This window comes from Borostomias antarcticus, assembly GCF_949987555.1.
Source record: "Borostomias antarcticus genome assembly, chromosome: 4".
Lineage (NCBI taxonomy): Eukaryota > Metazoa > Chordata > Actinopteri > Stomiiformes > Stomiidae > Borostomias > Borostomias antarcticus.
In genome coordinates, this window is record NC_140237.1 from 34,844,924 (window position 1) to 34,857,423 (window position 12,500).

Below are 12,500 nucleotides of genomic sequence, written 5' to 3' on the forward strand. Positions count from 1 at the left end.
ACCTTCATGTTTAAGTTTATAGGATTAGACAAGTCCTTCCCTCCCAACCTCCCTGTTTCACTATCAAATTCTACACCTCCTCTCTTCCCTTGGGCTACCTCCTCTCTCCCTCAACTCTGCCTCTCTCTCTCTCTCTCTTTCACACCGCCTTCCTCCTCCCTCCCTGCTCTCTCTCCTCTAAGCCTACCCCCCCCCCCCCCCCCCCCCGCGCCTCCTCCAGCTCAGTTTACAAGCCCAGGCGTTCACAGATCAGGCTGGGCAGCGGTTTTGGCGTTCACTGCTCTTCAGCTACGGAGACGAACGGGGGGACCAGCGGAGCCGGGAGAGCAGAGCAGAGCAGCTACTGGACTTGGTGTTTGCGTGCGTGTGTGTGTGTGTTGTGTGTGTTGTGTGTGTTGTGTGTGTGTGAGTGAGTGTGTGTGTTGTGTGTGTGAATGCCTGACTGACTGGAGTGCCCGGTGGTCTTGATGAGAGAATGCTCTCAGCTCTGGCTCTTCTGCTGCTTGCCTGCCTCCATGTGCGTGCGCAGGGGAAGACGCGGACACAGGTAGGACCCTCCTCACCCCTCCTCACCCCTCCTAGCTCCTCCACAGGTAGGACCCTCCTTACCCCTCCTCACCCTCCTCACCCCTCCTAGCTCCTCCACAGGTAGGACCTCAGCCCTCCTAGCTTCTCCATAGATAGGACCTCAGCCCTCCTAGCTTCTCCACAGGTAGGACCTCACCCTCCTAGCTCCTCCAGACCTGCTCCGTATGGACCAGCTGGGAGAAGGACTGGGACTCCATCTGAAGCGCTGTCTTCTGCCCCTGTGCTCTCGCTGTACTGCAGTCTGGTTGTTCTAAGTCTTTATCTGGGCTCTTCATAATTTGTGAAGTGATTTTTAATTATATGACAGTCTAATAATGTGCTGCGGCATGTGACTCCATATCCTGGCCCTCCAAGGTATTTACGGTGTGACTGTTTTCACTGGTCAGAAGCTCAGCCAGGGTGGGCAGCTAGTTTTTCCACAGCGCATTTACTGGCTGGTTGGGGTGTTGTGTTACGCCCGTATCTGCCAGTGGTCCCCTCTGCTGGACTGGACCTCCCCATAAAGACAGTACTGGCAATACCTTGGAAATGCTTATGGAAACAACACTATTAGTGTATGCGTGTTGCCCCAAATTAGCTTGTTCATTCAGTGGTTAGCGTTCATGCACAGTTGATTGACAGGACTGTAGTGTAATGATGAGATGGCGTAGAGGCGACAGGTGATCTCTACAGGTCTGTGGACGTGTCCCTTGGTGAAGCTTTCCGAGACAAAACCCTGCTTGCTGGGGACACTGAGACACCGGGCTTGCTTTTCATTTTCACATTCAGAGAACTGAACCATGTTGAGGATGGGGCCTCACACACAGGCACCAGTGAGTCATCAGTCACTTTTCAATCCCCTGTCCCCACGATTGGCACCTGAAAGAATAATTGTAAAGTAGTTTATGTAGCCTATTATTTTCCCAGCATGCCCCATTATGCTCTATAGGGGCAGTCATTTCTACATTTGGAGTGTCTTTAACAGTCATTCTCCTGGTAACTGGGCTCATGCTGTCACAGTTCATTATCGCTTTCCCAAACAGATCCTGTACAAACAGGCGATGATGTCAGGAGAAACCCTAGGCGTCTTTACGGCAGTAGAATCAACAGCAAGGCTGCTATTCCAGAGTTCTTTACAAGTGCTGGGCCTTTATGGAGCCCTTGGCTCCAGACTGGGGGGATGTGGGGGGGGGGGGGGGGGCAGGTAGTGAGGTAGATCATGTCTCAACTGAGGGGACGAGAGCCCCCCAGTCATGACTGTGTCCCTCTCCACTGCTTCTGTAGCCAACGCTATAAACTCCCGCAGTTTATCTAACACAGACGGCCTCTTTAAGTGATGGAGGAGACCTCCGCTTCACTCCGGTGGGAACGGTCTTCCTCGCGCCGTTAAATCATCCCTGCGCTTGTTTGCGATACCAACTCCGGGCTGACACATGGTTATGATTCATACTGGGAAATGTCGTTTACATTTGGAAAGAGCGGATGAGTTATCACTGTCCAGAAAGACCTGGAGCTTGTGTTGTTACTAATGGTTACATGGCTGAGACTGAGGCAGAATATCCACGACACAAGTTCACAGAATTGACATTTTTGGGGAGGGGAAAAATAACATGTTGGATTAGCCCTCAAGTCCAGACGTTCTTGATATCCCGTCTTTCATGTAGACGTGTGTTCTGATGGTCCGTGTGTCTGTTTCATTTTGTTGAACAAAATGTTTTTTAAGCACACGCTTGGGAGCATTACAGCAGGACATCAGTTACTTTTCATTATTGTAGACTTGTCCTCTATGTCAATTTACCCTCTAAGGTAAACTTATCTGAATTCGTAATTATTTATGGATGCGGCAATGTTAAATGTAAAATGATATTCTCTTATATGTTTCTCTTTTATTGACTCCATAGCGGAGATGGTGGCTCATAAGGTCTTTCAACAGTACAACATCCAGAGGATGTAGTGTACAGTACCTCAGTCCAGCTCCGCTGTACAGAAGTGAACCCCACCTTTCAACTTGTGAGCTGTCCTCATAGTATGATGGCATATCTGCAGATGTGTTCTTAAAAGACAATGCTCGTTTTTGACAACCTGGACCTTATTTACGACATATTATAAGACGTTTGACTCACCGAGATCACTTTGGTGAAGTTCGGAGGCCTGTAGAAGAAATGTAAAATCCAGCGTGAGCCAGTATATCCATATGGCGGTGATCGGGGCAACGAGAATGCAGCTTCTAAAAATCAATTTTCTGCCGCGAAACGGTTGTTTTCATTAATCTGTCTGGATGAATCGCTAGTTGTGCTTACATAGAGCATAACTGTTGTGGTATTTCCCATGCCACTGTAATATGATCTTTAGAAACGTCTTTAGACACGAAATAGCTTCCTCACTTGCTCCAGCACGCATGCGCACAGCGTGCTGGAGCAACGATTGCGCGCTGTGCGCATTAGTGCTGGAGAAAGTGAGGAAGCTATTTCGTTTCGAAAGACGTTTCTAAAGATCATGGCATGTGAAAACCACAACAGTTATGCTCTATGTAAGCACAACTAGCGATTCATCAAGACAGATTGATGAAAACAACCGTTTCGCGGCAGAAAATAGATTTTTAGAAGCTGCATTCTCGTTGCCCCGATCACCGCCATTACATGGATATACTGGATTTTACATTTCTTCTACAGGCCTCCGAACTACACCAAAGTGATCTCGGTGAGTCAAACGTCTTATAATATGTCGTAAATAAGGTCCAGGTTGTCAAAAACGAGCATTGTCCTTTAACGCTGACTGGGACAAAGGCAGGATCGTTAGCTAGCTCGGGTGGGACCATCCAGCATCGTCTCACCATGTGGGCTGCACATGCTTGTGGTCATGACGGCCAAATTCACTTCACATGGACTGAGGGGGGTGGGCGGGGGAGGGGGGGGGTGGGGGTGGTTCATCACACCACATACAGGGCCTTGACATGACCTGCTGGCATGAGGGGACTGGTATAGGGATCAGGGGAAACACACACACACACACACACACACGCATACACACACACACACACACACACACACACACACACACACACACACACACGGAGCTCAGCTGGTCCCTTATCAAAGTTAGAAGAATGTTTAACAGAGCTACCAATTGTCTTCATAGAAACATGAAGTCTCATGGAACCATCATACATTCTTTGTAAATAAATGGGATATACGACAGTATGTGATATCAGTACGGTTCAAGAACATGGGTGGCCATCTCAACTCAGCCCGTCAGCCTTGCCTTGCCCAGCCTGACAGTAAGGCAAGGCAAGTTTATTTATATAGCACATTTCAGCCACAGGGCAATTCAAGGTGCTTTACATGAGACATTAAAAGCATTAAAACAAAAAGCAAGACATTATAGACATTTAAAACAAAAGGCAGGACAAATTAAAAGCATTAAAACAAAAAGCAAGTCATTATAGACATTTAAAACAAAAAGCAGGACAAATAGAGTACAGGAATAAAAGTTACAGTGCAGTATACTGATAAACATATCTCCTCTTAGAAAGCAGTGGCAAAAAGAAAAGTCTTCAGGCTTGTTTTAGAGTAGACTCATGAGTCAGTCTCTAAACGCTGCGCTCAGCTACAGACTGAATGACTGAATGTTTTCTCATGTTTTGTTTTGATTCTCCACTCTAGCTGATTGGAGGACATCGTTTCGGGTAAGGCGGGTCCTTCACCCTATTGGGTGGTAGGTAGTGTCTCTGATTGGTAGCGTTGGTTTTCGGCGCTGTTTTAGCAAAGATTCTTGAAACAAGTCTCCACGCGGAGATCTCCGAAGTTTGGCATGGCGAGACTAGCCTGACAGTAATGGATTCACAGTGAGCCTGCCATGGCAGCCCCTCATTGTCATGTAAGGTTTCAGCAGACAGGAAGTCAACCCCATTGTGATGCAGCATTTCAGCAGACAGGAAGTCAAATGAGAGCAATGGAATGACTTTTGGTGGGCTGAGGTTTTCTGGCCTGGCCAGTGCCAAGCCACATCGCTTCCTCACATCCTGAGACAGGTCCCAGGGCAGAGAGAGTCAGGGGAGATCTGAGAGCAGCTAGTCCTTCACATTAACAGTTACAAAGGTCCCATGGTACCGGAAGGTTGGGCCTGGGTTGCTTAAACGGTGATAAAAATGATAGGGCTTGTCACCATGAGTTCAACTCCCTCAGGCATGACAGGGACGCTGAGGATGCTGTGGGAACAGCTCTGGTTAAAAGCATCTGCTAATACATAGACAACTGAGTCATCATCAGTGAATGGGTTATGAAGTGTGATATTTGCTGACGGTTTGTCATCTTGGCAGTTGCAAAGATTGCAGTCCTCAGTATTTCTCCAATTTTGTCAGTAGTAATAAACTACACTGAAGAGTGTTTTATTGATGGAACATTTTTGTGTGGGTTGGGGAGTATACAGAAAGAGTTTAATTTGTCCCAGCTGATAAGCCCTAACATTTTGCATTGTGTTTGATTTAAACTGTTTCTAACGGTAGTATATCTTAATGTCACCACCTTTAAAATCTGTCTCATTTTAATATTTTTGTCATGTATTTTCAATTGGACCTGTTATCTACATTTATTAAGAAACAGAACATGTTCTCCCCTCTCATTCTCATCTGAGCTGTGGTCAGTCTGTGAGGTCTGTACATTTCAGTAATGTAATTTCCAGTCTGCGGTGGCCATCTTGTTTAAAGGTAACCTTTGCTATAAATTATTGGCTGGTATGATGTTGCCCCAGCATTCTCAGCTCTGGAAGCTCAGTAATGTAAACATTACATTTCCAGATGAGCTGGTGTGTCATTGCGAGCCAAATCCTGATAACAGTGATGGCAAGTCTCTAGAGTTCGCAGGCTCTACTTTGCGTTAAGAATGGAAGATGTTCCCACAGTCCCTGCTTCTCTCTGGTCATAAATTGAGATCTACAGGGTGTGTGTTTCTTTCATCCAAAAGTGGTTTTTTATTGGTTGAAGATGAATGGAGAAGTTCCTTTAATCAGTTTTTTTTTTCACCTGAGAATTGCAGTAGGGCTGCCAGAGTTTAGGCCAAAGAAAAACATTAGTTTAATTTAGCGCACAAAGTATTTTTATTTCCTGTCCAAATGATCAACACAGGTCAGGTCATGCACTGTAGCTTATGTATTTATTTCTTTATTTTAATTTTAGCCTTGTGTCCTTGAGTAACATACCTTCCAACATTGAATACAACACAATAATACACAGTTTATCCTAAATGGTAGTATTAATCCCCCCAGGAACAGTCTTGGCACTCTCTTAGGGGAACGTCATGAATTCATCCACACTTGGGGCTCTATTGTGGTCACACAATCGTCAAAGGCTATTGGCAAACTCAAACGCAATGCATAGCCTACTCTAATTATCACATTTTGTGAATTTGCACAAAGTATCCGGAAGTCAGTGAGGTGCGTCCAGTGGTGGAATAACGGAATGAAGCACCACAGGTGTGCCTATGTCCAGCCAATCAGGTGAGCCATAGTGTAAAGAATCACACCCAGGTGGTGAAGTAAGTGGTGCAGGTTAATGAAAGTACTGGTGACTCTTGATTGTTCTAAATGTCATGCTACAAATGGACACACACTTGGACACATGTCAGGTATAGAAGCGGCTGCACTTAAGGCTCAATGAGATAACTTTTATAGTTCAATATTCATCTTTACTTGCCATTAGTGTATGAATTGGCCTTAGCAAGACCCCCAAAATTGTTTTCGTGACATGAGACTGCATGAGAATTTTTTTTAGAATTTCGGTGTACTGGCTAGTACACTGGCGGGAAATCTTGTGGTGGAAGTGGAAGTGGACAAGAGGACAACAAACACTTCGCCCCGCGAATTATCTACATGCAAGTTAGTTAGTGGGGAATTGTGGGAACGGTTCTTAAAACGCAGTACCGATTTTATCACGACCAGAGGGGTCGGCCAAAGTGCCGAGATATCTCATGTAGCTTTAAGTTTTATTTCATTTTTGTCCCATTGAAATGAATGGTGGAATGCTCAGTTGTTAGAGTGGTGGCATTCGGTGATTAGAAAATATCAACACATTTTGCAAACTGCTACTCCTACAATTTTTACGTTTCACAGTACTTTCACATAGTACACACCAAAATGTTCAGATGTCCATGTTTTCTCAGATTAAACTAAGTGATTATAGTTTTTGAAATATTCAGCACATTGTCCGAGCTCATGGACAGGACAGGGGACTGGAACGACCGGGTGTCGACGCGTCCGTCCTCCCCTTCGTCCGTCGCCCTCCCAGGGTCAGACGGCTCTGGCCAACACTCCGCTCCCAACCACCACGCTCCAGCTGAGGAGGCCGACGGGTCAGTCCTCGCTAGTCAGCGGCACCCTGCGGACATGCAGTCTCCGTTCAGCCTTGGGAGCCGGTTTGTCTCCTCCCCAACCTCCCCCGCCGCTCTGGCTTCAGTTACCAGGGTGAATTCTGGGGGGACGCATGTGGTGAACATTGGGATACAATGGGACATAATTCACCCCGGAATACCGGGGCGGGGTTATTGTTACTGGCAGCAGTCCCGGGGTATTTTAAGGGCTGCTCCCCTTCCTGCCTCCCTCTTCCTCCTACTGTTCCACTAGTAAATGGCCACGCAGTCGCGTGAGCCTAGTCGAGCACTGTCTCTGTCGTTTGTCCCCAGAACCTCTCGCCAGAGAATTATTGTCTCCCTACTGTCTCTTAGAGTAAAGCTCTGTTATGCCATAACCCCTCTCTTTCCCGAAACAGCGAGAATGTCCCTCATGAATCTCAAGACGTTTATTGAGTTGTTTCAGCGCCTCGTGAGTTTGAGTTGAGTTTTGAGTTTGACAGCTCCTTTGCACGCCAGAAGCCTAATTTGATATTTTTGGAAATCAGTGTACGTCACAGTGCCCAATGCAGACGCTCCCAAGAATGTTTTATTTAATTAATGTAGGCTATTCATTTATTTTTCAGCACCCCCTGTGAAAGGATCGAGGCAAACTTTGCACGATCCTGGCAAACGCACCTTTAGGTGGCACAGAAATTCCAAAATGCCTATTGCCCTCACCTTCGACGATAGCGCTTGTGGTTTGGCAGGAGCAAATCAGAGCCTGTGGTGTGCCTGGTGGGTCCTGACGCCCTGAATAACCTGGCATGGGAACCATGGTCCGATCGGACCAAGGTCGCCGTGACGGGCTCTGGATCAGAAGAATTATGTTATCGGATAGAGCTGTTTCCCATCCTAAATGGACGAGCTGAACTGGAGATTGATGTGTGGTATGCGACTGATCATGGATAATTTGTGTAGTTGGGTTTCTCAGACAGCTGAATGCATCTGTGTGTTGCGGAGTTGCTGAGCGTTGTACAGTACAGTGCTTTAGTGTAGTACAGTACCTCTACACCTGCCAGTGCCAAGTTATTATCCCCCTGCTTAATCTGGCTGTCAGACGTGGATTACGGTCTCATCAAGACAGAGGGACACACTACTCAACACACTCTACAGGCTCAACTCAGACACGCACACCTACTCAACACACACTCTACAGGCTCAACTCAGACACGCACACCTACTCAACAGACACTCTACAGGCTCAACTCAGACACGCACACCTACTCAACACACACTCTACAGGCTCAACTCAGACACGCACACCTACTCAACACACACTCTACAGGCTCAACTCAGACACGCACACCTACTCAACACACACTCTACAGGCTCAACTCAGACACGCACACCTACTCAACACACACTCTACAGGCTCAACTCAGACACGCACACCTACTCAACACACACTCTACAGGCTCAACTCAGACACGCACACCTACTCAACACACACTCTACAGGCTCACCTCAGACACACACACCTACTCAACACACACTCTACAGGCTCAACTCAGACACGCACACCTACTCAACACACACTCTACAGGCTCAACTCAGACACGCACACCTACTCAACACACACTCTACAGGCTCAACTCTGACACGCACACCTACTCAACACACACTCTACAGGCTCAACTCAGACACGCACACCTACTCAACACACACTCTACAGGCTCAACTCTGACACGCACACCTACTCAACACACACTCTACAGGCTCAACTCTGACACGCACACCTACTCAACACACACTCTACAGGCTCAACTCAGACACGCACACCTACTCAACACACACTCTACAGGCTCAACTCAGACACGCACACCTACTCAACACACACTCTACAGGCTCAACTCAGACAAGCACACCTACTCAAAGTCAAACGCACAGTCTACTCGAACACTACTCAGACACACTCCTACTCAAACGCACACCTCTCAAACACACACCACTCCAAAACACACAACTCAAACACACACTACTCAAACTACAATAACACCACTCCACACACACACACACACACGCACACACACACACACTTACACACACATACTGTACGCACACACACACACACACCATTCTGACACCACGCACCCACACCTTTGAGAAAACCCAGCAGTAACTGATCTTATTTTTCCACCACATTTATAACTTAATTAACCATTGGTGGTGGTGTGTGTGTGTGTGTGCGTGTGTGTGTGTGTGGGGGGGGGGGGGGGGGGGGGGGGTGAAGGGTGGAGTCAAGAGACTGTGAGTTATTTCCAACATTCCTCTTAATTTAAGCATGAAGTCACTCACACCACTTTTTATTTATTTATTAATATTTGCATTCCACACGGAGACCCACAAGCCGGGCCTCCCACGCAGTTAAAAGCCTGCTTATTGCAGTAAACTACTGTGTAACCTGCACCAAGTTTGTGGGAAAGGTATTTAGTGACATATTGTAGTGTGTCTTTGCAACTGTGTGTCTTGATAGTGTACTGAACATGTTTAGTGTAGGGTAATGATATAAATGTCTGTTTCCTCCCTTTTACCCACCCACCTGATGGATATTGATTCAGACAGTTTTTCCCAACTGGGTTCCAGAGAGGAGATATAGCTACTGTAAGCTAAGAGCAGATTTATACTGTGAGATTACGAAGCTAATCCTAATTCTAACCCTAATGTAGCTCAAGAGTTCCACACAAATCCAAACCAAAACATTTGGAATTAAATGGCCGTTATGAGTACTGTATACTGTCTTCCATTGCTTTTCATCGTGTGTGTGTGTGTGTGTGTGTGTGTGTGTGTGTGTGTGTGTGTGTGTGTGTGTGTGTGAGTTTCGCAATATCTCTTGTAATAGACCTGAGGTGGCATTTGCCCTGTATTTGTTGTTCGTTGTACTTGTTCAACACATTTCCAGCATGTTGTGGTAAATGGCTGATTATTGTTTTATTTTCCCTTCATTGTTGGATGGTAGGTTATCTGGGATATCTGGATCTGTGTGCACCTGTTTGTGTTGTGTGTCTAGAATCTCCTAAATTGACCAGGACGCTTTATTGGAGATTACCATCTGATAACAAGCCAGTCTCTAAAATATGAGACGTCATGTATGCATGGGGAGAACTACTGAACCACAGGCATTTACAGTGAGATTAATGTTGTTTTCAATGTTCTTCTGTTGACTCTACCATCCTGATACATCTAATCATTTCCAGATGAAGGTGGATTTCAGTGACATTTAATGTCCTGTTATATAGTTGTGCTGAAAGCAGGATGTCCTCTGGTGCCAAACGACATATACAGTACCACCCACGAGGGACGGTGAAACAGTAATGATGTGGTTTGACTGAATTCAGCTCTTAAACACCCAAGTTCATGAAAGGAAAAACAGATTCCTCCAAACCTGCTCCCTCGTACGTTCTCCACTCTTCAGATTCGGGGTTAGTTTTTCTGAATTCTGTGAACTCAAACCTTTAGGTACGTTCATGTGTTCTGACAACTGTTTTGATGGGTTCACTACAAAGGTCACATTTTTCGAGGACAGGCCGGAAGGTACAGCAGAGTTGAATGTTTTGAATTATTTTCATGGGGGGACAGATCCGGGCCTCTCTCTTTTGCACAGAGCGGAAAAGTGCTTCTTGACAGTAAATAATTTGTAAGCTATAATCCGTCAAATCATTTCATATCAAATAAATCCTGTGTCCTTTCAAGTTTCCTGTACCCTATACCTCACCCTCAGCTTCTCCCCGTAGAGCAGAGGAAACCCCAGGGCTATTTTTCCACAAACCTTGCAGTCACATGATGTTTCCTAGAGTACACCGAAGATTCAGATATCTGGCACTAAATTGCGTGCCTCGCTCTCCCCTCACATGTTGAGAAGCAGTGGTTGAGAGCGGTTCCCAGGCATGCAGAGACAGAGGCCGGCACTGTTTCTTTCTATTGTGACTTTTCACAGAGATTACATCCTTGATTTGTGTACGATGTAGGATCACGAAAGAACATGATAAATATTGTTCTAATTCTCAAAGCAACATTGTATCTGTCACGCAGATCGTTTGACTTTGTGAAACCTCTCGTGGTTAATTCTCCTTGTTACTCTGCTCTGTTCCTGTCTAGCTTGAGAAATTCCACAATGTCCTCTGCAACACTGAGCCCTGTTTGTCATTTTTCAAGGCTCTTACTTTGCTATTCCATCTCTCAGCGCTTATTTCCTGTGCAGAAGGAGGTGCTCTGTATTTTCTTTGGACCAGGTGTTGGGTTTGGCCCGGTTCGCACCGCGGGGCTATGGGGTGGGCCAGAGCCGGGCTCCAGCCCCCGGAGCTTACCCCAATCTAGCCCAATCTCCTTGGTGCACCCCAGACCACCCCCACCCAGGACCGTCGTCCTCCAGCCAACCCTGCAGATGGCTAACGGCCGCTCTGGTACAGCTAAGCCCACTGAGATCGCTAGATTCTGCAGCTAAAACCCACTTTAATTGCTGTGTCTCCACTTCATAGGCATTTGTTTGTGCCATTCATCTTCGGAGCTACTCTGCGCGCCTTAAGGACCACACATTTACTGTTTGGTAACCGCACAGTAGTTAATCTGAGAAAGGCATTACCGTGTGTTCACATAAACACAGTTTTATGAATGCTGAGACCCAATATATACATTCACTGTGAGAAAAAGTGCTTGTTGTGCAAAGCAGGATGCTAGTAATGCCTCAACTGGGATGGGGAGGAAATTGTTTGTGATGGTGTAACGTCTCGGAGCTGGAGGGATTCACAGGAGTGCAGTGCTCAAGGTAACGACCTTACAGGAGACACAAAACACACAGCACAGCAGTTGTCCAATCAGTGAGTAGCTTTGAGTCTTTAGTTCCATACGACCTCACATACTCTCATGCCCCCCCTTTCCCCGGGTCGTACCATTGGCTCAGCGGGCCAGTGAGGGCGTGCCCTGGGGTTAGGGTTAGGAACTAATGGTGGCCCACTGTGTTCCCATCCTCGGTGGCACCTGTTCACACAGTGAGCTCCTTTGTTCACGGTTCAATTGACTGAATTTATGAACTGCTGATTTGAGTTTTCTATACTCACCGTATCCAGGACCACTGTGATTTATGGCGGCCAGTGGGACCTGAGTGCGAGCTCAGAGGAGTGGACTGGAAAATGTGTGGTCTGTTCAAGCTTCATTCCAAGAATATGCCACTTTGGAATGAAACAAGGCCTCTGCTAATTAGTTGTTGTGTTCTGGTTGATGATTACGGGCAGTTCATGGGGTTTATGGAAGTGGTTAAGCACAGTTGGTTTACCTTTGTGTATACATATTGGGATATTGTTGTGTATAGTCATTTTTCCATGAACGTGACTCACGGACAGTTCAACAGTTGGAACTGTTCCATCTCATGTTGAGGGCTTATTCCATTTGCCTACAGTGAAGCACTGTACTGTGATTACATGTGTGTGTGTGTGTGTGTGTGTGTGTGTGGATCATTTCATCCACTCTCTTTCTGTGTCCATCTCTCTCTCTCTCCATCTCTCTCTCTCTCTCTCTCTCTCTCAGAGTCCGGGCTGTGATGAGTACCTGGGCTCA

General features: G+C 46.5%; 1 protein-coding gene across 1 annotated transcript in view; it reads left to right on the forward strand.

The window, feature by feature from the left end:
• Window positions 1-12,500, forward strand: part of thsd4 (thrombospondin type 1 domain containing 4) — a gene marked incomplete at both ends in the record, with an annotated part of 37,834 nt that overhangs the window by 18,784 nt on the left and 6,550 nt on the right. Inside the window, one exon of the mRNA XM_084437483.1 lies at window positions 12,471-12,500. This exon is cut by the window's right edge and continues 175 nt beyond it. Within this exon, the coding sequence (XP_084293609.1) occupies window positions 12,471-12,500 (30 nt within the window). The remainder of the gene's footprint in view (window positions 1-12,470) is intronic.